A 26,653-nucleotide genomic window follows, 5' to 3' on the forward strand; every position below is an offset into this window, starting at 1 on the left:
AGAGGCCAATGGAAACGAAGATACAGTAATTCCTTCCACATTGACTTATATTGCATGCAATCCTGCGTGTGGCCAGAGCTGGGGGCGCCTGAGAGACTCGGAAATACTCAGAGACCGCTCGGATGCACTCAGGCTTGGGAACAGAGTATTTCTGAGTGTTTCCGAGTGGCTCCGGGTGTCACTGGCACCCCCACACGTCTGCCCAAATGCGGTACTGCACACTGCAGAGGCTTAAATCCTGCTTGTTTTGCGAGACAACACTCGCAAACCGAGTCAGGATTTAAAAAAAAATAATAGCTCGTTCTGTGGAACGCTTGTTGACCACGTTACTCGCAATCCAAGGTTCCACTGTAATACATATATATAAATACGTTTTCACTGCATTACATTTTCTAAATGGAATCTTGTTCTGGTTGGTTTGTATAGAATATTTCCCCTTTCTGTCCCGCTGGGGATATTTCTCTTGACTTACTGCTGTCTTGGAGATACAGCAGGAAATCTCTTCAAAATGAATGGAATTTCTTCAGGAATAGTAATGGGAATAGTATTTGGGAACGCTGGAATATTTCCCATGCCTGTTGCTCTAATTACATCTGTAACCATTTGGATTTTCCTCACTCTCTGTCTTCGGGACAATTTTCAGGGTGAGAGGATGTCCGGCCCGGCTGTCTTCAAGTCCACCACACTGAAATATAGTATTCATACCCCTTGAAATTTTCCATATTTTGTCACGTTACAACCAAAACGTAAATGTATTTTATTGGGAATTTATGTGATAGACCAACACCAAGTGGCACATAATTGTGAAGTGGAAGGAAAATGATAAATGGTTTTCAACATTTTTTACAAATAAATATGTGAAAAGTGTGGTGTACATTTGTATTCAGCCCCCCGGAGTCAATACTTTGTAGAACTGCCTTTCACTGCAATTACAGCTCCAAGTCTTTTTGGGTATGTCTCTGCAAAATGGCTCAAGCTCTGTCAGATTGGATGGAGAGTGTCTGTGAACAGCAATTTTCTTGCCACAGATTTTCAATTGGATTTAGGTCTGGACTTTGACTGGGCCATGCTAACATGTGAATATGCTTTGATCTATACCATTCCATTGTAGCTCTGACTATGTATTTGGCTCCATCCATCTTCCCATCAACTCTGACCAGCTTCCCTGTCCTTGCTATAGAAAAGCATCCCCACAACATGATGATGCCACCACCGTGTTTCACAGTGAGGATGGTGTGTTCAGGGTGATGTGCAGTGTTAGTTTTTCGCCACACATAGCTTTTTGCTTTTAGGCCAAAAAGCAACATTTTGGTCTCGTCTGACCAGAGCACCTTCTTCTGCATGTTTGCTGTGTCCCCCACATGGCTTCTTGCAAACTGAAAACGGGCCTTCTTATGGCTTTCTTTCAACAATGGCTTTCTTCTTGTCACTCTTCCATGAAGGCCAGATTTGTGGAGCACACGACTAATAGTTGTCCTGTGGACAGATTCTCCCACCTGAGCTGTGGATCTCTGCAGCTCCTCCAGAGTTATCATGGGCCTCTTGGCTGCTTCTCTGATGAATGCTCTCCTTGCCCGGCCTGTCAGTTTAGGTGACGCTCATGTCTTGGTAGTTGTGCCATACTCTTTCCATTTTCAGATGATGGATTGAACAGTGCTCCATGAGATGTTCAAAGCTTGGAATATTTTTTTTTTATAACCTAACCCTGCTTTAAACTTCTCAACAACTTTATCCCTGACCCGTCTGGTGTGTTCCTGGGCCTTCGTGATCCTGTTTGTTCACTAAGGTTCTCTAACAAACCTCTGGGGGATTCACACAACAGCTGTATTTATACTGAGATTTAATTACACACAGGTGAACTCTATTTACTAATTAGGTGACTTCTGAAGGCAACTGGTTCCACTAGAGTTTATTTAGGGGTATCAGAGTAAAGGGGGCTGAATACAAATGCACGCCACACTTTTCACATATTTATTTGTAAATATGTTGAAAACCATTTATCATTTTCCTTCCACTTCACAATTCTGTGCCACTTGGTGTTGGTCTATTACATAAAATCCCAATAAAATATATTCATGTTTTTGGTTGTAACATGATAAAATCTGGAAAATTTCGAAGGGTGTGAATACTTTTTCAAGGCACTATATATATGATTTTTTTTTTTTTTTTCCTCAAAGTTGAAGAAAAGCTTTAAAGAATACTTTAGTGAAACAGAAAAGTTGGGTTAAGGCTGTTGTAATTGTCAGTTGTGTACTTTATCCGCCCATATGCGGAGGTGTGTGTTTGTTTCTATATAGGTATAGCCGTCTATACCTCCTCATATAGCCCTACACACAAGTCACTGCCTGGTACACGTCCACAGACTGATGTTTGTTCAGACGGTGACGTTCTTTTCAAATATTTACATAAACCTTTATAATGTCAGCGGGAGTCCATTCTAAATATAAAAAAACTGAAACACATCTGATCTCTTTAACCACTTCAGCCCCAGGAGGATTTACCCCCTTAATGACCAGGCCATTTTATGCGATATGGCACTGCGTCAATTGAACGGACAATTGCTCGGTCATGCTAAGCTATACCCAAACAAAATTGACGTCTATTTTTCCCCACAAATCGTTTTTTTTATTTTTTTTGGTGGTATTCGATCGCCTCTTCGGTTTTTATTTTTTGCTCTATAAACAAAAAAGACTGACAAAACAATATATTTTTACTATAATTTGCTATAATATCCAATACATTTTTAAAAAAAAAATTCTATTTCGATATGTATTCTTCCACATATTTTTGGTAAAAAAAAAAAATCGTAATAAGCGTATATTGATTTGGTTTGTGCAAAAATTAAAGTGTCTACAAAATAGGGGATAGATTTATGACATTTCTTTATTTTACTAGTAATGGCGGTGATTGTCAATTTTTAGCAGGACTGCCACATTGCGGCAGACAGATCGGACAGATCGGCGTTTTTTTGGGACCATTGACATTTATACAGCGATCAGTGCTATAATGTACAGTGGTGTAGTGGTTAGTACTCTCACCTAGCAGTAAGAAGGGTCACTGGTTCAAATCCCAACCACGACACTACCTGCCTGGAGTTTGCATGTTCTCCCTGTGCCTGTGTGGGTTTCCTCCGGGTACTCCGGTTTCCTCCCACAATCCAAAGACATGCAGGTAGGTTAATCGGCTTCTGTCCAAAAGTTGGCCCTAGCATATGAATGGGGACCTTGGATTGTGGGCTCCTTGAGGGTAGGGACCAATGTGAGTGTGCAACATACAGGGATAGGGACAATTGTAGACACTCACACAGGCTGAACTGGATGGACTGTTGTCTTTATTCAACCTTACTAACTATGAAACTATGATTACTGTATAAATGATACTGGAAGGGAAGGGCTTACGTGTTTCCTGGGGAGGGGACCACTGTTCCTTATCACTAGAAACAGACGATCTCTTTACTCTTCTGTCAGAGCGGGGATCTGTTTGTTTGCATTGACAGATCCCTGTTCTGTCTTTCTGAGGAGCGATCGCGGGTGGCAGGCAGACATCGTGGCCGCCGACCACATGCTCCGACGACGCGCTCACTATATCTCTTAAAGGAACGGCCATACCGCTCTATTGCGGGGGCAAGACGGAAGCCTTTTCTTACGAAGAAACATCCAAACCCAGCTACATTTTTCAAAAACACATCTGAAGTCTCCCAAAAGCATGTGGGAAAATGTGTTCTGGTCTGATGAAACCAAGGTTGAACTTTTTGGCCATAATTCCAAAAGATATGTTTGGCACAAAAACAACACTGCACATCACCAAAAGAACACCATACCCACTGTGAAGCATGGTGGTGGCAGCCTCATGCTTTTGGAGCTGTTTTTCTTCAGCTGGAACAGGAACATTAGACAGGGTAGAGGGAATTATGAACCGTTCCAAATACAGTGCCTTGCGAAAGTATTTGGCCCCCTTGAACTTTTCAACCTTTTGCCACATTTCAGGCTTCAAACATAAAGATATAAAATTTTAATTTTTTGTGAAGAATCACCAACAAGTGGCACACAATTGTGAAGTGGAACGAAATCTATTGGATAATTTAAACTTTTTTAGCAAATAAAAACTGAAAAGTGGGGCGTGCAAAATTAATCGGCCCCCTTGCGTTAATACTTTGTAGAGCCACCTTTTGCTGCGATTACAGCTGCAAGTCGCTTGGGGTATGTCTCTATCAGTTTTGCACATCGGGAGACTGAAATTCTTGCCCATTCTTCCTTGCAAAACAGCTCAAGCTCAGTGAGGTTGGATGGAGAGCGTTTGTGAACAGCAGTTTTCAGCTCTTTCCACAGATTCTCGATTGGATTCAGGTCTGGACTTTGACTTGGCCATTCTAACACCTGGATACGTTTATTTGTGAACCATTCCTTTGTAGATTTTGCTGTATGTTTGGGATCATTGTCTTGTTGGAAGATAAATCCTCCGTCCCAGTTTCAGGTCTTTTGCAGACTCCAACATGTTTTCATCCAGAATGGTCCTGTATTTGGCTGCATCCATCTTCCCCTAAATTTTAACCATCTTCCCTGTCCCTGCTGAAGAAAAGCAGGCCCAAACCATGATGCTGCCACCACCATGCTTGACAGTGGGGATGGTGTGTTGAGGGTGATGAGCTGTGTTGCTTTTACGCCAAACATATCGTTTTGCATTGTGGGTAAAAAGTTCGATTTTGGTTTCATCTGACCAGAGCACCTTCTTCCACATGTTTGTGTCTCCCAGGTGGCTTGTGGCAAACTTTAGACAAGACTTTTTATGGATATCTTTGAGAAATGGCTTTCTTTCTGCCACTCTTCCATAAAGGGCAGATTTGTGCAGTGTACGACTGATTGTTGTCCTATGGACAGACTCTCCCACCTCAGCTGTACTTCTCTGCAGTTCATCCAGAGTGATCATGGGCCTCTTGGCTGCATCTCTGATCAGTCTTCTCCTTGTCTGAGCTGAAAGTTTAGAGGGACGATCAAGTCTTGGAAGATTTGCAGTGGTCTGATACTCCTTCCATTTCAAAATGATCGCTTGCACAGTGCTCCTTGGGATGTTTAAAGCTTGGGAAATCTTTTTGTATCCAAATCCGGCTTTAAACTTCTCCACAACAGTATTACGGACCTGCCTGGTGTGTTCCTTGGTCTTCATGATGCTCTCTGCACTTTCAACAGAACCCTGAGACTATCACAGAGCAGGTGCATTTATACAGAGACTTGATTACACACAGGTGGATTCTATTTATCACCGTCAGTCATTTAGGACAACATTGGATCATTCAGAGATCCTCGCTGGAGTGAGTTTGCTGCACTGAAAGTAAAGGGGCCGAATAATTTTGCATGCACCACATTTCAGTTTTTTTATTTGCTAAAAAGTTTAAAATATCCAATAGATTTCGTTCCACTTCACAATTGTGTCCCACTTGTTGGTGATTCTTCACAAAAAATAAAAATTTTATATCTTTGTTTGAAGCCTGAAATGTGGCAAAAGGTTGAAAAGTTCAAGGGGGCCGAATACTTTCGCAAGGCACTGTACCAGTACCAATATTGGCACAAAACCCTCAGGCTTCTGCTAGAAAGCTGAACATGAAGGGGCACTGAATCTTTCAGCATGACAATGACCCAAAGCATACATACAAATCAGCAAGGGAATGGCTTCACCAGAAGATGAAAGTTTTGGAATGACCCAACCAGAGCCCAGACCTGAATCTGATTTTATTTTTTTTTTTTTTTTTTCTCACTTTAGGCTGTTTATGTATTCACTACATATTTTTGGTAAAAAAAATTGCAATAAGCGTTTGACTGGCTTGCGCAAAAGTTATAGCATCTACAAAATAGGGGATAGATTTTTGGCATTTTTATTATTTATTTTTTATTTTTTTACTAGTAATGGCGGCAATATGGGATTTTTATCGGGACTGTGACATTATGGCAGACACATCAGACACTTTTGAAATATTTCTGGGACCACTGTCATTTATACAGGGATCAGTGCTATAAAATAGCACTGATTACTGTAAAAATTTCATTGGCAGGGAAGGGGTTAAGAGTAGGGGGTGATTAAGGGGTTAACTGTGTTCCCTGTGTGTGTTCTAACTATGGGTGGAGGGGACTGACCTAGAGGAAGTGACAGATCATGGTTCATAGCTATTAGGAGCTCACAATCTGTCTCCTCACAGAACAGGGATTTGTGTGTTTGTACACACACACACACACTACACACACACACACACTACACACACACACGTCCATGTTCTGCCTCCCGTGCCCGCGATTGTTCGTGGCCGATGGTCATCGTGATGGTTGGCCACAGGCATCGGAACCCCCGCGCCTGCTATCCAGCTTAGAGGAGCCGGCGTATAGCTACGACGGCTTGCGGGATCTTGCAGACCTGCCACCTTATAATGATGGCGGCTGGTCGGCAAGCCGTTAAAAGAACATTTTGGGAATTTGTTTTGATTCATACTTAGGAAAATTGGAAAGAAACTGCGCTACGGGGATGTATCTGTGAGAGATCTTATGACGATTTAATGGAAGCTGCAATTTTCCTGTACGCCAAAAATACAGGAAGACAAACGGGAAAATTATTTGAACTGCGCTAACCTATAACACTATTAAATAAATTGATTAAATTTAAAGAGTGACCTTACTACTAATGTCGGACCACGCTGGCCACAAGAATGATTCAAAAGCCACGTCAATATGGAACACCCTTAATAGTGAACAAAAGTGGATATACTAGTGTCTAATATACAAAAACATGAGTAAAATCAAATATTAAGTGACTAAAGTATGCATCAGATCCATAATAAACAAACAAATATTAAATATCCAATGACTAAAATGTGCACCAAATATATAGTGAACAAACGTGAAAGTGACAAATATATAAAAAAATTCTATAAAAATGAATCTCAAATTAATGAAAAAGTCCTAAAAATCAAGTCCAATAATTAAAAATGTAAACCTATGCGTGAATAAGTGTAAAAAACACAAAAGTCCATCCAAAAATGTCTTCAAAAGTGTGAGCCGTGTCTGATCCACCACCTATGTGAAGATTCACTCCTTACCAGAAATCTCTGACCCCCAATCCAGAGGGTCACAGTAAGCATGAAAATATTATAGCAGCTTGTCCAGCCGTCACATCCTGCCGCTGATTTGTATGACCTCCACAGCATAGAACATGGGCTGGTAACCTCCGAATTACACCAATCGATCTAAACTCAGTTTAGGGCCCTATGCATCCCGCTATGAACGCACATATCCTACAACGTTCAGTCCCATTTGATTTATACTTACCTAGGTGGATGTTGCATCTGTCCCTGATGCAACACTGCCGATCGCTCAGTTCTCGCAGCTCCCTGAGCAGCGGACTGTCAGTCACCGCTCTCTGCTCTGCCCTTGCTCACTGGAGCGCTGGGTTGTAGAGGGGGCAGGATTGGCCGGCTGGCCAGTGTGGTTTTTGATGCATTTTACAGCATTCCAGTATAGTCCAGTGCAGGAAAAATGCAGCATGTTCTATTTTTTTTTTTTTTTTCTGGAACTGCAAGCACTGGTGTGAACTCAGCCATTGAGTTCCTACTTTCCATGCGTTTTTGATGCAGAAAAAAATGCACTGGACTGCATGTAGTGTTTACTTCCTGTCCTGTGGACACAACAAGAAAGATTTCTCCTCCTTGTTCTGGTGACCAAAACATTTTGGTTTTCCCATCATTTGTAATCCTGGTTACAATGGTCACCTGTTTAAAAAGAGAGGGTGATTCTTCCCAGCGGTGGGCACAGTAGTAAAAACCTGGCAGAGGGTGTAACGTCCCACCTTTCCATCCAAAAACTACAAAAAAGTTTTGCAATTTGCTACAATTTTAATTAGAAGTGATGACAGATGTTCTTCATTTTTATAGCTAGTTGTAATTTGTGCCACACTATAAATGTGTCTTCATAGCCTTGGGGTATATATTGTTGTTTTATTCTTTATATAACGTTGTGAGTTTGGCACATAATTTTTTATTTTTTTTGTTTTTATTGACCTAAATTTAGAAGGTTCTGTTTTAGCATCTGATGACCATTTGACCAAGGACATTTTTCTTGTTTTGTAATAGTGCTGTGCCTCCACAGGTGATAGGTGATTGGCCCACCCGCCCCCCTCTCTGATTGGCTGCGTTCTCTCTTGCAGACACCGTGGCTGGCTGGCTCGTCGCCTCTGTTATGTGCTGTTTGTCCAGGAACGGGACGTCAATAAGGCCATGTTCTGCAGCAATATGGCGGAGGCGGTGCTGAACCAGAGCAGGTGAGGTCACAGGGACCGTTGTGATGGGGATGTCAAGTAAGATATTAACTGACAGCTCTACCCAGAGCCAACATAAATATTTAATATCAGTAGTTTTTTTTTTCTTTTGTGTTGAAGAATTAGTGCTCGTTTTAAACAATATATATATATTTTGGTAGTTTTTATTTTTTTATTTTTTTTGTCTTTGATTTGCGGTTACTCGAAGGGTTGGAATCGCAAGCTTTTCCTTTTTTTTTTTTTTTTTTTTTTTTTTTTATATGTTTAGGACCTATGTTTGTAAAGTCTGAGAATGCCAAACTAAAGATCTAAGGCAGGGGTAATGAATTAAAATGCAAGAAAGTCTGGTTGCTAAAAATCTTCTTCCAGCCATAGTCCAAATTTCTATGAAATAAATCAGATTGTAGTCATTGTGTGTCTATTAAAAATTATATTGTGTTTCCCCCATTAGGTGCCCCCTTAGATCAGGTGCCCCCTCATCAGCATGCTCCTTTAGATCAGGTGGCCCATCCCATCAGCATGGCCCCTTTAGATCAGGTGGCCCATCCCATCAGCATGGCCCCTTTAGATCAGGTGCATCCCCCCCCCCCCCCTCATTTGCCTTCCCCCTTGTCCACTGTGAGATTATTATTTTTTTTTTATAGATCTGTTGTGATCAATCATAATGCATCTAGAGATTGGTAGAGCCCATAAATGTGAATTGTGTACCTGTACTTGATAGATATGTCCCTGTAGTCAGGCAGGCAGGCAGGCAGGGCCTAGGAACTGGGAGGAGAAACTTGCTACAGGGTGCAGGGCACACTTGTGACGTCCTTTAATGCTAGGACTCTGGCCAGTGGGGATCCGGTGCTGTGGACTGGCGAGCTGATGGTCTGGATGGGAGTATCACTCAGTCTGGGTCCAGACCCTGGTTGGGTGGTGCCTACTCGCAATAAATGATTCACGGTCTCTTTCCCCACCAGGGTGAAAGAAGCCATAGAAGCCGTGGCGGCTGAGGCCAGTCCCACTGGAACTGCAGACCCAAAGTCTACTAACAAAGTCAAGAGGAAAGCCAAGTACATCCTGCAGGAGATGGTGGCATCTGTATCCCCGGCATTGATCAGGTCTGTGCTTGTGTCTCACGTAAAGTATTGCAAATTCTGATTTAACCCTCTGCACACTGCTGTACACTTCTACATATTTCTAGCATAGAAACAGGGATTCTTGGTTCACATATATGGCGATACACATTCAAGCCATGATACAGTTTGGGGAAAGCTATAGACTCCAGTCTGGTCATTGACCTTCATCATGGAGAGGGGTCTGTGCTGAAATCCAAATGGCATTCATATGTAACACACTATGGAAATGACCCAGGACCAGATCAAGGGGTGGTGATTTGGGGGGAGTTGTGTTGGAGGAAGAGGATTTGTGGTAGAAGGGAGGATTTGGGGGGTTTGTGCTATAAAAGTATGGTGGAGGGGAAATATTTTGTGTGGGGGGGGGGGGGGGGGGTGGAGGGATTGTGTTAATAAGGATGACTGGGGGGGTATTTGTGTTATGAAAAATTTGTGGGGGTATGTGTGCTAGGATGGAGAATTTGGGGAGGGGAATTAAAGTAATTTAAAGCAATTTGTGCTTGGAGGAGAACTTTGAGGGGTAGACGATTAGTGTTAGGAGGGGGGAATAATTTTCTGGGGGGGGGTTGGATTTGTACTGGGAGCATGTGGGGATAGAGAGGATTTGAGCTGCGAAAGATTGGGGGCAAAGATTTGTGCTGGGAGTGGGGAATTTCAGCAATTTGCCATGTACATCCTGGGCACCAGATGATCTTGTCCTGACACTGGTATGATTATATATTAAGGCTGGGTTCACACTGGTGAGAACAGACATTGCATGTGATTCACACCGCATTGCTGTGCTGATCACATGTGCAGATTCAGCGATTCAGTTTGTATGGCTAAATTTGCATCGCTTTCGGAACCAAATTAATACAGGACCCTTCTTTTGGTCCGCACTGGAATCGGATTGTATGATCCTATGGCTAATTCAGAATCGTCAGATCACAACCTTTAAGCTCCTCCTGTTATGTACAGTATATGTTATTTGGATTTTAGCCAAGACATCTCTTCATTTCTGTTGCATGGTATAAAGTCTGACACTTGCTTATATGAGCTTATCACTAATCCTGGCCATCTTAACCAATCTTAACTATTAGTGATGAGCTTGTTATAAGAGGATCCAAACCCACGTGTGCAAGGCCACCAGGAAGCTGTCACCTGTACAGGGTCAATCATCTGCAGCCAGGACATTTCCCTTTTGGCCAGAGGAATGCCAGGGCCACAGGTGATTAGCCTGTACAGGTAACAGCTTCCTGGTGGGCTCACACACGTGGGTTTGGATCCTCTTATGAACATGCCCAAGATCACTGCTAACTATGGACATAGCAAGATGTGTTCATAAGTCTAAGTCATTTGTGGTCAACTTGAAAATTATAGAGGGCCTCAAGCACAGTCCCTGACACTTCTAGAGAGCTACACAATGGCAGCGCATTTTCACACCTCAATGCCCATACATTTTGGTTATGCTGCATTTTTTTTTTCAGCGTATCGCAGTGCACACTGAGGAACTTGGAGTAAAATGTCCCCCAGCTTTGGTGTCAGTGAGTGCAATAATAACCCCCAGTATTGGTGTCAGTGCAATGATAACCCCCGACATTGGTATCAGTGAGTGTAATATTAACCCCCTGTATTGGTGTCAGTGAGTGCAAAAATAACCCCCAACAGTGGTGTCAGTGGATGCAATAGTAGCCCCCAAAACTGGTGTCAGTACTATTCACTTTTATCCAACATAGGTGTTCATGGCAGTAAAAGTTAACGCTCCTGTGATGAACAGGTCCTGAGGAACTCTTGGGATCAGGGGATGGGACAATAATCCAATTTTTATTCTCTTACAGGCTAACAGGCTGGGTGCTCCTGAAGCTCTTCAATGGCTTCTTCTTGAACATTCAGGTTCACAAGGGACAATTAGAGATGGTAAAGAAAGCGGCCACAGAGGTAGGTTGGCCTTTGCCAGCGAATGTTTGTTTTGTTTTTGTGTTTCATCCACGTTGTTCTCCGCACCTCTCACAACCTAACGTCTCTCCCCTTTTGTCTTCAACCTGTAGATGAAGGTTCCACTTGTCTTCCTCCCCGTTCACAAATCGCACATCGATTACCTTCTCCTCACATTCGTCTTGTTCTGCCACAACATCAAAGCCCCCCATATTGCAGCAGGGAACAACCTCAACATCCCCATTTTCAGGTCTGTACCGGCCCCTTACATAAACAATCAGCCTTTTATTTTGGTCACTGTTTGCCCTATTTCACAGCTGTGTCTTTCTGTGTAAACGGAAAAAAAAATTTCTTTCCAAGTCAAATGCTTTTATTCATAATGAATCAGGAAAATACTTCTTTATGACCACTAGATGGAGTTGGTGATAACAGGATGTAAAATATTATCTACTATGATTGTCAGCTCTAATGGCCATAATGGAGCATTTTCTTGAACCCCACCCCTTTTTTTCTTTTTGAGTGAATAACAGTTGTGCTAGAGAGTAAACAAATATAAATGCAGGGGCCCTACCAATCACAGCGGTGATGGGTGGAGACTGAAGCCAGCTGTGAGCTTGGTACTGGCTTCAAATAGCTGGCTGATCACATTTATCATGTTCTCAAAGTGCCCTCAATGTCTCCATAAAGAGGACCTGTCACCTGCCCTTGCTATCACAGGCGCTTGTTGTTTCTTTTGTTATAGCGATAAAGTTAAAAAAAAATGTAATATAAAAAATATATATAAATATATTTTTTATATAAAAAAAATTTTTACACTCTTATTTTTTATATACATATAAAATACATATATCGATTATACATCGGCATATAACATACACCCAAATTTTATGAGGGAAATTTCAGGAAACAAACTTTCCATGGACCCCCCTGCACCGCACAGCACACGGACCCCCTACACAGCACAGTTCACAGACCCCTTTTATTATAAAGTCCCCCCACCCACTGCACTCCCAGGAGACCCCCAGTCTCCTAGAACGTCGTTGCCAGCCTACTTTTAGGTGGAGAAAACATCACTGCCAGCTCCTTCTTTATATACTGCTCATCCTGTGTCACTGTCTTTGTAAAACAAAGCTTCTATATACCTCAGTTAACGCTGCGCTCTAGTGGGCCCAGTCACGTGACTCTCCTCTGCTGTTTCAGTGATGGTCACATGACCGCTCTCCTCCAATCAAAAGCTACTCTTGAGGAGGAGGCGGAGTGGGAGGAGGAGAGTGGCCAGAATGAACGGGATTACTTGAGGTATTACAGGCTTCCATTTATATTGACAGTGACACAGGAGGCACATTCTATGAGAAAGGACTGGCAGTAATGTTTTCTAAAGTTTTTAAAGTATGACAGCGCTGTTCCCAGGCCAGGAGAGGCTGGGCGATGGCCTGACACCCTCCTAATGTGTGGCACCTGGGGCAAGATGCCCAATCCCCACCCAGTAAAAAAAAAATATATATAACACGCAGGCACAGTTTACCCTTTATTTTCAGTCTAAACAAGTGCATGTTATAAGCCAATATATACGATGTCTGTGTGTGTATATAATATATATATTTGTCAGAAAACCTTTACTTACAACATTTTCTATGGGACACTATACTACAAAATACTCCCACAATTGCGGGCCATTGACTGCAACCAACATTTTGCACACACAAAAAATAATTTTTCCTAACAAATTCATTCAAAGCCCTGTTGCAAAAATGAATATGCCCCAATGAAAGTCTTTCACACCATATGAAAATCGGAAGTAATATTTTGTCCGACAATCTGATGATTTTCAGATTGTTGGTACGGTGCTTTCAACAGCCGATTCCGGTTTTTCATCTAACAAAAGCTGGATGTGCAGACTATGAAATTTTTGTCATACGTGAACGATACGATACGTCCGATTTTTGTAAAATTGGTGTGGTTTTTCGTACGAAAAAATATATAAGCGCAAGACTATGCATGCTCAGAAACCAAAGCATAAAAAACGATTCAACACATTACATCACTTCTAAAGTTGTATTCTGTCATACGAGAATTTTCGTATGGTGAGTAATCTCTTCACTTTCCACATGAGACTAGCATGCAACAAAAAACAGTCATCGGAAAATCTGATCGTGTGTACGAGGCTTAAAGTATAACTAAAGGCAAAACTTTTTATTTTTTTTGTTTGTTTTGGATAGAGTGGAGAGGGATTAGAACCCCTGTCAATTTGTATTGCTGTCTCTGCCCCTGTTGGGGAGATTCACCCTCTCTATTTGTCCTGTTTACCATTATAACTGAAAGTAAAAGAAAATCCCAAATATTGGGTTGTCCCCAGAAAAGTAATAGAGGGGAAATCTTTCAATGGGGACAATGAGTTCCCTTATTTGGAAGGGATTTCCCCTCACTTCCTGTTTGGTTATGGGACAGAAAGTGAAGGGAAATCTCTGCAATGGGACACAGATGGTGAAAAAAAATCTGACGGATATAACCCTCCCTTACTATATGCAAAATGAAAAAATGTTTTGCCTGTATTTCTACTTTAACCACTTGCCGACCGGCTCATGCCGATATACGTCGGCAAAGTGGCACACGTGCGCAAAATGAGATACCTGTATCCCACTGCGTCATCGGTGTGAGCGGGTTCCATGGACTCCTGCCGGCAGCCCGCGATCGTGACATGGAGAGGCAGAACGAGGAGATGCCTATGTAAACAAGGCATTTCCCTATTCTGCCTAGCAACAGAAAACTGACATTTTAACAGGCGTGTGTAGACTTTTCATATCCACTGTATGTTTTTGTATGTATATATACAAGGTGTGTCTATTAAATAACTCTCCTTTATATGTATTACAAATTGAATGCTTGTCCCCTTCAATACATTCCCCGTTTACACTAATACATTGCTGCAGTCTTGTTTTCCACTGGTTGAAAACATGGAGAAAATCTATTTCTGTCAGCGCATCCGCTGTTTTCTTCTTTACAATATCAACTGACTCAAAAGGTGTCCCTTTAAGCAATGATTTAATGTTTAGGAATTCATTCTGGTGTCCCTAGCTGAATCTTTTTTGCCACTCAAACACACACGCACGAGACAGGCCATCATTTCCATAAGCCAGTGATGGCGAACATTGGCAGCCCAGATGTTTTGGAACTGCATTTCCCATGAAGCTCAACTACACAGCAGAGTGCATGAGAATCATGGGAAATGTAGTTCCAAAACATCTGGGGTGCCAAGGTTTGCTATCACTGCCATATGCTGTAGTAAGCATTTGAAAGCCTTCTGTTGGTGTTCAATTTTCTAAAAAAATTCAAATTGACAAATTGTTCACTTTTAAACTTAGCATTTTTACGGCAGACTACTGAAAACACAACCAAACTAAATGGCGACTCACAATCAACTGAACATTATGTTCAGTTGAGTGTTGCTGCTTGTCATTCAGGTTCAAATATGTTTAAAGTCACCATGCATGCAGTTATAATAGGTTCTGACTGCTTTGTTTACTAGGTAGATCACAGACTATTTAGACACACCTTGTGTGTGTAAAATATTTAAAAAATGTTTACTTCACCCCTGTTAACACCCCATATACAAATCACAGCATAGGGTGAGCACAGATTTGTAATCGGCAACTGTACCACACATGTGAAGTATGACTTGAGAGCAATAATTTTAGGTTCTAATGGTAAAAATAATATGTAAACCCTCACCTTGTAAAACAACCCATCAGTTGAAAATAGAATCCTAATAGGCAAATAAAGTACAGCATAAAAAATTTCAACTGTATGCCCCTCCACATTGCATTGGGTTTTATGATGGGTTATTGTTTAACAAACTATCTAGTCTCTTGAAGTCTGTTATGGTGGTATCCAAATGGTACCCTTTCAGAATTTGTACATGGATACTTAGATCTGTGAACCTTGTGTATTTCTATGTTTTTCTGCTTAATGTAAATGTAAACACTTTCTATAAATAAAGAATGCATTAAATAAATAATTGCAGCGGCTGTAATTTTGTACTCCAGAGTCTCTGCTTTTGTAAAAAATAATTATATATATATATATATATATATATATATATATATATATATATATATATATATATATATATATATATATATATATATATATATATATATATATATATATATATATAATATAACATGCACCTTTTTAATTTAAGAAGAAAGTTTTTCAGGTAAAAAACTTTAAAATTTTAATAAAGAACGTTGAAGCAAAATAAGTGTCAATGCAGCCTCACAAGTGCCCATCAATGCGGCCTCACCAGTGCCCATCAGTGCAGCCTGATCAGCGCCCATCAGTGCAGCCTTACCGTTCATGGAGATTAGAGCCGCCAAATGACACAAAGCGGGGATCTCCTGCTTACTCAGTTGCCGCTGTTATACAAAACCCTGCCCCCTGGACTGGCTCCTCTGATAGACGTCACATGTCCCGGCATTGGACCAGTGTGCTGTCTATCATAGGAGGCGGGACTTCATATAACAGCGGCCGCTGAGTAAGCTGGAGATTTCTGTTCTGTGTAATCCAATCTCCAGTGGAGAATATTGGCCTATAACATGCACACGTTATTTTCACTCTGTTTTCAGGGGGAAAAAGTGCATGTTATACGCTGATAAATACTGTGTGTGTGTGTGTGTGTGTGTGTATATATATATATATATATATATATATATCTCTACGGCTCGGTAGGCAAGTGATTAAGCATTTGATAATAAAAAATATCATATTTGTGTTAGTTTGTGTGTGTGTATATATAATATATGCTCTTGCAAACTAGGAATAAACTGCTGCTTTCTTATTGGACAGTACTTTGATTCGCTTGTTGGGCGGGTTCTTTATTCGGCGAAAACTTGATGAAACCCCAGATGGCAAAAAAGATATTCTGTACAGATCCTTGTTAAACGGGGTAGGTACAAAAGTAGCCTTCATTTCAGAATAACGTTGTCCACCTTCTCATTGGCCGTGTAGCTGAATGTTTTTTAAATGTTTACGAATAGCATTGTTCAACTTCTTTCTGGTCATGCTGTATAGTTGAATATTTTTGAAATGTTTCAAAACAACATTGTCTTCTTATTGACCGCGTGTTGTAGTTAAATGTTTGGGAAGATTATTTTCTTCTCATTGCTCATGCCTCATAGTTAAATGTTTTTGGAATTTTTGGCAATATTGGTGTCTTTTGGCTGTTTCTCTTATTTCATTGTTTTTGGAATGTTTGGAAATATCATTGTCTTCTCATTGGCTGGGTCTCATAATTAAAGGTTTTTAGAATGCTTGGGAATATTATTGTCTTCTCATTGGCTGAGTCTCGTAGTTAAATGTTTTTTAAATGTTTGGGAATATTATTGTCCATGCCTTGTAGTTAAATGTTTGGGGGAAAACATTATCCTCCTCATTAATGGCTGTGCCTTGTAATTGAATGTTTTATATTTGGTAATAATGTTGTGCATCTTCTCGTTGGCCGTGTCTTCCAGTACATTGAACAGCTCCTTTGCAAGCATCAGTTCTTGGAAATCTTTCTGGAAGGAACTCGCTCTCGCAGTGGCAAGACCTCGTGCGGCAGAGCCGGCATCCTGTCCGTCATCGTGGACACTTTGTGCAACAGCTCCATCCCCGATGTCCTTGTCATACCCGTGGGGATATCTTACGACCGTATAATTGAGGGGCATTATAACGGAGAACAACTGGTGAGTACCAAGTTTCATTTTTTTTTTTAATTGAAAAACAAACTTTATTGAAAGGAGCAGAAAACAGGGTAAAAAGCAGACATAGCAAACATGCCATCGGTACAGAGGGTAACATAGGCCAACATGGCCAAGACAGTATCGCCTATATGAGTACATTAGATTAGCTGTGCTGTAGAAAAATAAACACTAAACATTGGCAAAGTCATGATAGAGCCATTGTGTATCAGCCGGGGTAGGGGGGGTAAGCAGAGAGAAAGGAAAAAAATAAAGAAAAAGGGGAGAAGTTTGATACAAAAGTAACTGAAAAAAAGGGGGGGGGAAGGAGGAGGAGGGGGAAATAATAAGAGGAGGCCCAATGGGTAGAAGATACACAGAAAGGGAGAGGCAGAGGGGGGAGGGGGGTAAGGGATCAATATAGCAGCAAATCAGGTACATGTCTCCCCATCTTCCAACCATCTACCCCAGATCTGCTCATATTTAAGTGGACATCCTCTATGTGCATAAATCAATTTCTTATATGGAAGGGTATCGTTAATCTCCTTCTTCCAGCACTGGACAGTGGGGGGGAGGGCCTGCATCCAGCCACGAGCAATCCCTTTTCTCGCCAGGAACAGCGTTTCATGTAAAAAGGTGCGAAGAGGTTTGTCAGCGTCTAACTCCGGCAACAGACCAAACAGGCACATCTTCGGGTCAAGGCTAGCAGGAGAGCCCATCTGATCATGGAGAAAGCGAATCACCTGTATCCAGTATGTTTGGACAACCGGACAGGACCATATGAGGTGATAGAAGGTGCCTGGGGTGTGGTCGCATAAGCGGCATCCCGGATTATACATTGGTTTAAACCATGCTATCCTCTGGGGAGTCAAGTATGTCCTATGAATGATGTACAACTGCGTAAGGCGGTCCGACAGCTTGGGGGAAACTCTCTTCACATCCCCCAAGACTTCATCCCACTCCTCATCCTCAATTATTCCAACATCCACCTCCCATCGGGTCTTAGCAGCATATGCCAATTTCACGGTGCCTGGGAGACGGATGGTGGAGTAGAGGGCGGAAATCAACCTGGTTGGCTCATCACCTTTAATGATATCAACTATAGGAGGGACTGTCAGGGTTGGGTTGGAGCCGGCGAATTGGGTCTGTAAAGCATGTCGGAGCTGTAAGTACCTGAAAAGGACATGATTAGGGAGTGAGAATTCTTCCTTCAACGTTTGAAATGATTTGAGCCCAGCGTTAGTCATAGTTTGGTGCACGTATAGGATCCCATAACGTATCCAGACCGCGGGGTCTGGAACGGACAACAGTTCGGGCAAATGAGTGTTAAACCAGAGAGGTGTATAGGAATGGACCTGCGGGGTCCCGATTTTTTTCAGGGCCGTCCGCCAGATCCTCCGGTGATGTGTGAGCATGTCTACTTTGTGATGGGGGGAATGTCCTGACAATGGGGCCCGAAGGACCGACTGAAGTGGGGTATGGGCCGGGTCGCCCGGACGTTGGCAAAGTAGTGTCTGGTATCTTGGTAGCTCGCTCTTGTCAAAATGATAAAAGTGGGACAATTGGGAGGCAAGATAGTAATCCTGGAAATCTGGAAGAGCAGCCCCTCCCAATGTCGTTGGATTCTTCAGAATGTTCCAAGACAATTTGTGTCTGCTGTGACCCCATACGAATGAATTAAGAATTGACTCGATTGTTTTGAAAAACTTTTGTGGTATGTATAGGGGTGCATGCCACACCAAATAAAGTATCTTAGGTAGAAGTATCATTTTGACCAGACTGATGCGTCCCATAACACCTAGAGGTAGTCTGGCCCAGGTTTGTGTCTTGTTCTTGATCAGGGTATACAGGGGTTCAATGTTTAGAGGCACGTAGTCCGTCAGTGATCTAGTGACCTGCACTCCTAGATACTTGATCACAGAGACTCTAGGGAGATTCAGAGGAGGGGAAGTGGGTACAGGGGGGAAATGATCAAGTGGGAGGATCTGCGATTTGGACCAGTTAATACTCAGACCCGAGTGACTACCAATACTGTCAATGGAGTGAAGGGCTGCAAGAAGGGAGGGACCCGAATCGGCTAAGTAGAGGAGTGTATCGTCAGCGTACATCCCGATCTTTTCCTCCAGACTCCCTATCTTAAGGCCACGGATTCTGGTGTCTGCACGAACCATAATAGCAAGTGGTTCCACAGCCAAAGCATATAGCATGGGAGAGAGGGGGCAGCCTTGTCTGGTCCCTCTCTCCAGCGGGAACTGGTCAGAGAGCCAGCCATTTACTAACACCTTGGCCTTAGGGGATTGATACAGGAGCTGGACCCATCGAATAAAATTGGGGCCAAGTCCAAATCCCGAAAGGCACTCCCACAGGTAGTTCCACTCCACGGAGTCGAAGGCCTTGGCAGCATCTAGAGCCACCACGACCCGCGAGCCGACTTCATCATGGGATCCCTGAATATTCATGAGTAAACGGCGGATATTCATGGCAGTGTTTTTTCCTGGCATAAAGCCAGTCTGGTCTGGGTGGATCAGTGAAAGGATGACCTGGTTAAGGCGGGAGGCAAGAATCTTAGCCAATATTTTAATGTCGACCTGTAGTAGGGAGATGGGTCTATATGATTCCGGATAGTGTGGGTCCTTCCCGGGCTTGGGAATTACTACTATTTGAGCTTCTCTCATAGAGGGGGGTAGGATTCCCGTGTCAAATATCGATTCATATAGATTGTGAAGTTTAGGGGTCAAAATTTCAGAGTAGGTGGCATAAAATTCAAGCGGTAAACCGTCCAGTCCAGGTGCTTTAGAGGTGGCCAGAGAGGAGATAGCCCCGGAAATATCCTCCTCAGTAATGGGGGCCTCCAAGAGCTCGCGTTGGGCATCTGTCAGTTTGGGAAACGTAATTCTCGCTAAGTAGTCTCTGGTGTCCTGGGGGGTATGAGTGACCCGGGTGGTGTAGAGCGTGCGATAAAAGCTCGCAAACTCCTCCGCCACTTGTTGTGGATCAGTAACATCATTCCCCTGGATGTCTTTCAGTGATACCACAACTGGGGGACGGGAATCTAAGTGGGCGAGGTAAGCGAGTAGTTTGCCCGATCTTTCTCCGTACTCAAATATCCTTTGCCTACAGAAAAAAATGCGCTGCTTGGCCTTCTCCGTATGCAGTTGGGAGACCTGCCGTAACTGAATCTTAAGAGCATTGGCTGTGTCATGTGAGGGGTCTCGATGAAACGCCTCCTCTAGTCTTTGTAGGTGATCCGTAGCCTGTTGGACAAGAAGGTTGGAGGACCGCTTCAGTCTGTTAATGCGCGTGGTGAGCAGGGAGCGGGCGTAAAGCTTAAATGTCTCCCACACTATGCCGTGCGTAGCGGAGTCCCTGTTAACGGTAAAATAGTGGAGCAACTCCGTCGGGATGTCTTCCTGCTCCCGCAGGGCGGTCAACCAAAATGGGTTAAGCCGCCAAGCAGGAGGGGGAGAGGCCTTCAGGAGCCGCATCGTGATCCAGTAGGGGGCATGGTCCGAGAGGATTCTTGGAGCGAAACCCACATCTCCCAGTCTGGGTGTCAAGGTCTGTGAAATAAGGATGAAGTCGATCCGGGACATCGTGTTATGGCTAGCGGAGAAGCACGAATATGCTCTAGCATGCGGATACCTGTGTCGCCAAGTATCCACAAGGGCAAAGTCGGTCCATATACGATGTAGTCTAGTATGGGCTGGCGGGTCAGCAGGGGAGTCCGGTGCGCTCATTCGGTCCAGAGCGGGAGTGAGGGTCATATTAAAGTCCCCCATCCACACTGCCGGCACCGAGGGGTATTGTGCCATAAATGCGAGGCCTTCCTTAATTACAACCGTATTATAGGGAGGGGGGACATAGCAGGCTAGTATCAAAATAGGGGATCCGTTAATGGTGGCGTGTAGAAACACGTATCTGCCCTGCCGATCCGTCTGGAGCAGCACTAAGTCAAACGGCACCCTTTTAGCAATTAGGACCGAAACCCCCCTGGAGTATGAAGTGTGGGTGGCATGGTATGCCCAACCTATCCATGGCTTTTTGAGAGAGGATTGAAGATGGCCAGTAACATGGGTCTCAACGAGCGCAATTATGTCAGCACGCTGGGACTTAAGGAATGCCAGGGCGGCGGTTCGTTTTATCTTATTCCGCAGACCTCTGACATTCCACGTAAAGAACTTTAGAGAGCTCATGGCGGATGCAGGGCGCATACAATAAACCAGAGGTGTACTAGAGTCAGCAGAGCAGTCACAGCTATATCAGTTAACATAAAACACAATAGCAGCCAATACCCATAGTGCATGTAAAACTTTAACATAGTACCTACAGCATAAACAAACGTATGTAAACATAGTGGTGTAAGAAAAATAGAAACCACAACATTCCCTCCCCCACCCAGTCCAGCGCCACCCCAACACGGCTTGGACATCAAACCCCATAACCGGGTACCAACAAGGGACATCCAATGCGTAGGACCCATTGGAGGCATGGAACTTGATTGCAGGGGGGCATAGATACCCATGGCAACAAAGAAAAAAACAAAGGGGGGAAAAAAGAGTCAAACAAACGGGGGAGGAAGAAGTACACAAAAATCCAAAAAATCCTAGGGGGGCGACTTCTTCTCTGAAGGGTGCTTGGGGAGTAGGAGCCAAAAAGGTGTAACACCATCATGGCTGAGCAGGGGGAAGCTCCGCCCGCCATAGAGATGATTGCTTAAAGTATAGTAGAAAAGGTGTGGACGTCGTGTAGCCCACGGTCCTCCCCAGGCGCTCCGCAGGTATAAAGGAGGCAGGGAGCACATGTCGGCAAGGTCGCCCGGAGTCGATATGCATACTGTAAGAGCCGGAACTAGTGTCAAAGGAATTTCCGGGCTAGCCCCCAGCTTCCGCAAAGGGCCGTCAGTTGTAATGGGCCCATCAACGGCTTAATCAAAAAGTCGTGGGCGCCCAGGTAGGGTAGCATGTTCAGTCTCGGTGTTCCCTCTGGTCAATCCAGGTGGACGCCAGTGCAGGATCTTCAAAGAAGATGGTTCGGCCCTCGTATTCCACGCGAAGTTTCGCAGGATACAACATTGCGTATTTAAGGTGTAGAACCCGAAGGCGTCGTTTAACATCCTGGAACCTGGAGCGCTGCCGCTGTACCTCGCCGGAGAAGTCTGGAAATACTGCCACATGCGTATTGGTATGGGGGATATTACCCCTTTCTCTGGTCAGGCGGAGGATTTTGTCGCGGTCCCGGAAATTAAGAAATTTCGCTATCAAGGTGCGCGGTGGGGCTCCCTGGGGAGGAGGACGAGCAGGAATGCGATGGGCCCTCTCCACCGCGAACATCACCGAAAATGCCTCTCTGCCAAAGGTGGAGGTCAGGAGATTTTCAAGGAAACCCGCCGGGTCGCTGCCCTCAGCCGACTCAGGGAGGCCAATAAAGCGGAGATTGCACCTCCGGAGGCGGTTCTCCATGTCGTCCTGTTTTGCGCTGAGCTGTTGCAGCTGGCGGCGTACCTCATCAGTGGTGTGTTGCAGGGGGTGTATGATGTCCTCAGCTCTACTGATGCTGGTCTCTGTCTCCGCCACGCGGTCCCGGAGGGTGGAGAGGTCTTGCCGGATGAGGGACACATCAATTTTAACCTCCTCAATTTTGGAGGTGAGCGTGCTCTGGCACAGGGCGATGGCATTGAGGACCTGGTTAGTGGCTGACGCAGAGTGGTCTGCGTCAGAGGGAGCACCGGCGCCATCCCTGGCCCGGTGCTCCTCCTCATGGCGGCGGTACCTGGCAAGCTTGTCAGCGGCCTCGGCTGACTTTTTAGGTGGGGACATGGTCCGGAAGTGGTCCGAGGTGTGCCAAGATGGCCGCTGTGTATTAGGCCAACCTCTTAAATTCCCCGCTCACAACAGCTGTACAGTGCCGCAATGAAGGTTGTGGACCGTGCTCAAGAGGATCAGCGGCTGCAGTGGGAATAAACCAGTGACAGGATGGTCAGGGGGTTACAGATCACCGGGCACAGTACCTCAGCGGGTATAGCAAGATGGCCACTGCTCCTAGGCCCAGGTCGGTCCCACAGGCTGTCCCACCAGTCACAGGGGGATAAAGGGGCACTGCACAGGTGGTAAAAAGCAATCGGTGGCCACAGCAGAGGGATGTAAGTTTGCAGGCAGTCAGAAAGGTCTGTGGAGGCCGCCTCGGGTGTAGCAAGATGGCCGCCGGCAGAGGGACCAGGCCGAAGCCGCGGACTGTCCCACCAGTCTCCGTCCGAAAAATAGGTCCCACACCCGCGGTCGAGGGCAATCCGGCAGCCGGGGGTGCTGCGGAGCAACTCCGGAGTAGTCTAGAGGGCTGGGGAGGTCCGTGAGCCGCCGCCGGGTGTAGCAAGATGGCGCCGCTCCGGCGCCTAGGCCGAAGCCGCGGACTTTCCTACAGGCCGACCCCGAACGGGAAAATCCTACCAGAACGGCCCCGCGCAGCGCCCGAACGGGCGGATGGCTCCAGGAGGACCGCGGGGGAGAAGGCAGGGACGTCCAGGCACAGCACCAAGGCAGGATGTTGCAGGATGGAGGTTGCAGGAGTGTGGACGAGCGGAGCTCCTACTGCAGACGTCCTACTCCATTGCACCTCAGGCCACGCCCCCCCTACCAAGTTTCATTTTACATTTTTTATTTTTTTTTGTTTTTTTTAGTGCCCATCCTAAGTTTTCTATTATGGTATTTGAACTTGTTGTTATGCGTAGTTTTGTTTTCTAAGGTAATAATTTTCTTTCCTTATCCCTTCCTTTTGAGTGGCTATTTTGTCACTATTCTCTGACCCTTTCTCATTTTTTTAATACAGTATAACAGTTTCTATGGTGCTCTTATGCTTCCAATACAAAATGGTCTTCAGAATGACCATAACTCAAATGTAATTGTGGGACTTGCACGGTGCAGCTTGTACCGAGCCTTGATAATGAACCATATCTCAACGAGACACCCAAAATTACTAGTATCCTTGTCTAAGAGCAACTACCAAAAAAGTAACTTCTTAATTAATTTGTTTTTGTGGGGGGGCATACTCACAAAGGTAGAAGATTAAGAGCAGGAAACATGATGCGATGCAATCCAAGAATCGTGTAGCCTATCCAGTGATGCCACTATGCTGGTGTGCTGTTGCGTTTCAGGGGAGCACCACCTTTTTTAGAGTTTAGCTGACCACATTTAACAGAAAATATAGTGTATATACATACTCTTTTATATACTGTATATACTCTTTACTAATCCCTGTACCACCCCCTGAAGGGGCGGAAGCAAGGCCACAGAGGTCAATGTGGATATCCACATTAAGGGTATTAACCACACAAAATATATTAAAGGCAAACCACAAGAGCTCCATTAAATGATAACAATGAAAAAAGGCCAATGTGTAGTAGAGCTGCACGATTCTGGCCAAAATGAGAATCACAATTCTTTTGCTTAGAATAAAGATCACGATTCTCGCAGCGTAACATCTTTCACATTATACAAAAAAAAAAAAATTGGGCTAACTTTACTGTTTTAGTTTGTGTTTTTTTTTATATTAAAGTGTATTTTTTTTTTTACAAAAAATTGCATTTGAAAGACTGCAGCGCAAATACAGTGTGACATTAAATATTTCAACAACCACCATTATATTCCCTAGGGTCTCTGCTAAAAAAAAAAAAAAAAAAAAAAAAAAAAGAAAATGTATATAATGTTGGGGTTCTAAGTAATTTTCTAGCAAAAAATACAAATTTTAACTTGAAACCAGCAAATGTAAGAAAAAGGTTTAGTGTTTAAGTGGTTAAACTTCCCTCATTTACACACCCCTTTCATCTATAGGACAAATCCTTACAGTGTTTATACTTGGTTCCAGGGCTGAAGAATGTTGTCATACTTTGGCAGACTGCCCATTTTTCTTTTTTTTTCTTTTGATGGTTGTGGCTTCAGCAGAGAAGAGAATTCCTCTGCATAGAAAAAATTGGGAAAATACTTTGCCAAGATCGCAAGGGGGAAAAAAATCGAGATAACGATTAATCGTGCAGCTCTAATGTGTAGTAATAAACAATTCCTCTAGATTGAATAAGTGATGATCCAAGGGAGAAAATTGCTTCATGTCCACAGGTGGTATGCTCAATGGCCACTGGAACTCAAGACAGTGCCAGACTGGAAGTGTGTCACGCCAGCTTCCAGTTGTCTGCGTTCTAAAGCTTGTTGGCCAGTGGGACTAAGATATAAATTACATATCACTCCTGTGGTCAGTAGGAATAGTGCTGTATTGCTGGTATCAGTGGAAGGAATAGTACCCCATCCTTGGTGTCAGTGGGAGGAATAGCTCCCCATTAGAGCTCCATGATTCTGGTTAAAATGAGAATCATGATTTTTTTTATTTTTTTGCTTAGAATAAAGACCACGATTCTTGCGATGTAGCATCGTCTTTCATATTATACACAACAAAAATGGGCTGACCTTACTGTGTAGTGTGTTTTTTAAACTCATTAATGTGTGTTGTTTTCCAAAAACTCATTGCCCACGATTACAGCCCATTCTGCCCACAATTATTGACTCAAACCAGACTGGGTTTATGGCAGGGAGGGCCACAAATGTGAATTTACGTAGGTTATATACTAACATCCATGCCTCACATCTTAATATGGGTACCAGGTTTGTGGCCTTCCTGGACATAGAGAAGGTCTTTGACATTGTTGAGTGGCCTTTTCTGTGGGAGGTACTGAGTAGGATTAGTTTTCAATTGATATTCATTAAATGGATACAGGTTTTATATAGATATCCTACAGCTGCAGTAAGACTGGGGGGAGGGTTGTCATCCCCTTTTTCTTTATGTTGGGGCAATTTTGCTATTGCGATGGAGGCGGAGGCTGTTCGCATCTCTCCAAATATCAAGGGGTTGCGAGTTGGTTGGCTGGAGGAGAAGGTAGCCCTATATGCAGATGACCTCCTATTGTTCCTAAACAAGGCTGGTCCTTCCTTACAGGATGCTCTACAGATATTCAATTCCTTTTGTCTATTACAGGGTTGAAGGTTAACTGGAAAAAAATCATTTATTTCCAATAGATATCGAAGCTCGAAATACAGCTCCTTCTGATATCCTATTACAGTGGGTAGAGAATTTTAAGTACCCCAGAGTAGTGATATCTCAGCAGACTTCGGAGTTCATTTCTTTGAATTTGACCCCAGTTTTGAGGGACATGTGGCCGAAGCTGAAGGCATTGGAATCTTTACTGTTATCCCTATTGGGACACATTAATCTTCTGAAAACGAAAATTATTCAAAAATGTACATACTATTATAGACATTCTCCTCAGTGGATCCCTAGATTCTTTTTTGTAAGACTCAATCAACTATTTTCCTCTTCCCCTTTTATTTTTTTATTTTTTATGGGGCCCAAAAAAAATGAGATATAAATTGACAACTTTGATGCACCCCTGTAATCTAGCTTTTCCAGAGCTTTAAAAATATTTTCTAGCTACTCAGCTGGTGATGGCCACACGGTGGTTATGCCCAGATCTATCCAATTCTTCCATTCAGTTGGAAGCAGCGGAGGTGGAATCTATGAAAGCTCTAAAGTTTCTATTATTCAGAGGCCCTCGGGTCCCCTATTATTTGA

The 26,653-nt window shown here is 43.6% G+C and overlaps 1 protein-coding gene across 1 annotated transcript in view; it reads left to right on the forward strand.

Moving 5' to 3' along the window:
* GPAM (glycerol-3-phosphate acyltransferase, mitochondrial) overlaps positions 1-26,653 on the forward strand; it is an 88,820-nt gene that overhangs the window by 23,008 nt on the left and 39,159 nt on the right. The window contains exons 5-10 of the mRNA XM_077455049.1: positions 8,185-8,298; positions 9,258-9,398; positions 11,231-11,330; positions 11,441-11,577; positions 16,173-16,272; positions 16,838-17,050. Coding sequence (XP_077311175.1) covers positions 8,185-8,298; positions 9,258-9,398; positions 11,231-11,330; positions 11,441-11,577; positions 16,173-16,272; positions 16,838-17,050 — 805 coding nt within the window. The remainder of the gene's footprint in view (positions 1-8,184; positions 8,299-9,257; positions 9,399-11,230; positions 11,331-11,440; positions 11,578-16,172; positions 16,273-16,837; positions 17,051-26,653) is intronic.

This window comes from Lithobates pipiens, unplaced genomic scaffold (assembly GCF_037356315.1).
Source record: "Lithobates pipiens isolate NorthernLeopardFrog02 unplaced genomic scaffold, aLitPip1_a1.2 Scaffold_25, whole genome shotgun sequence".
In the NCBI taxonomy this organism is placed as follows: domain Eukaryota; kingdom Metazoa; phylum Chordata; class Amphibia; order Anura; family Ranidae; genus Lithobates; species Lithobates pipiens.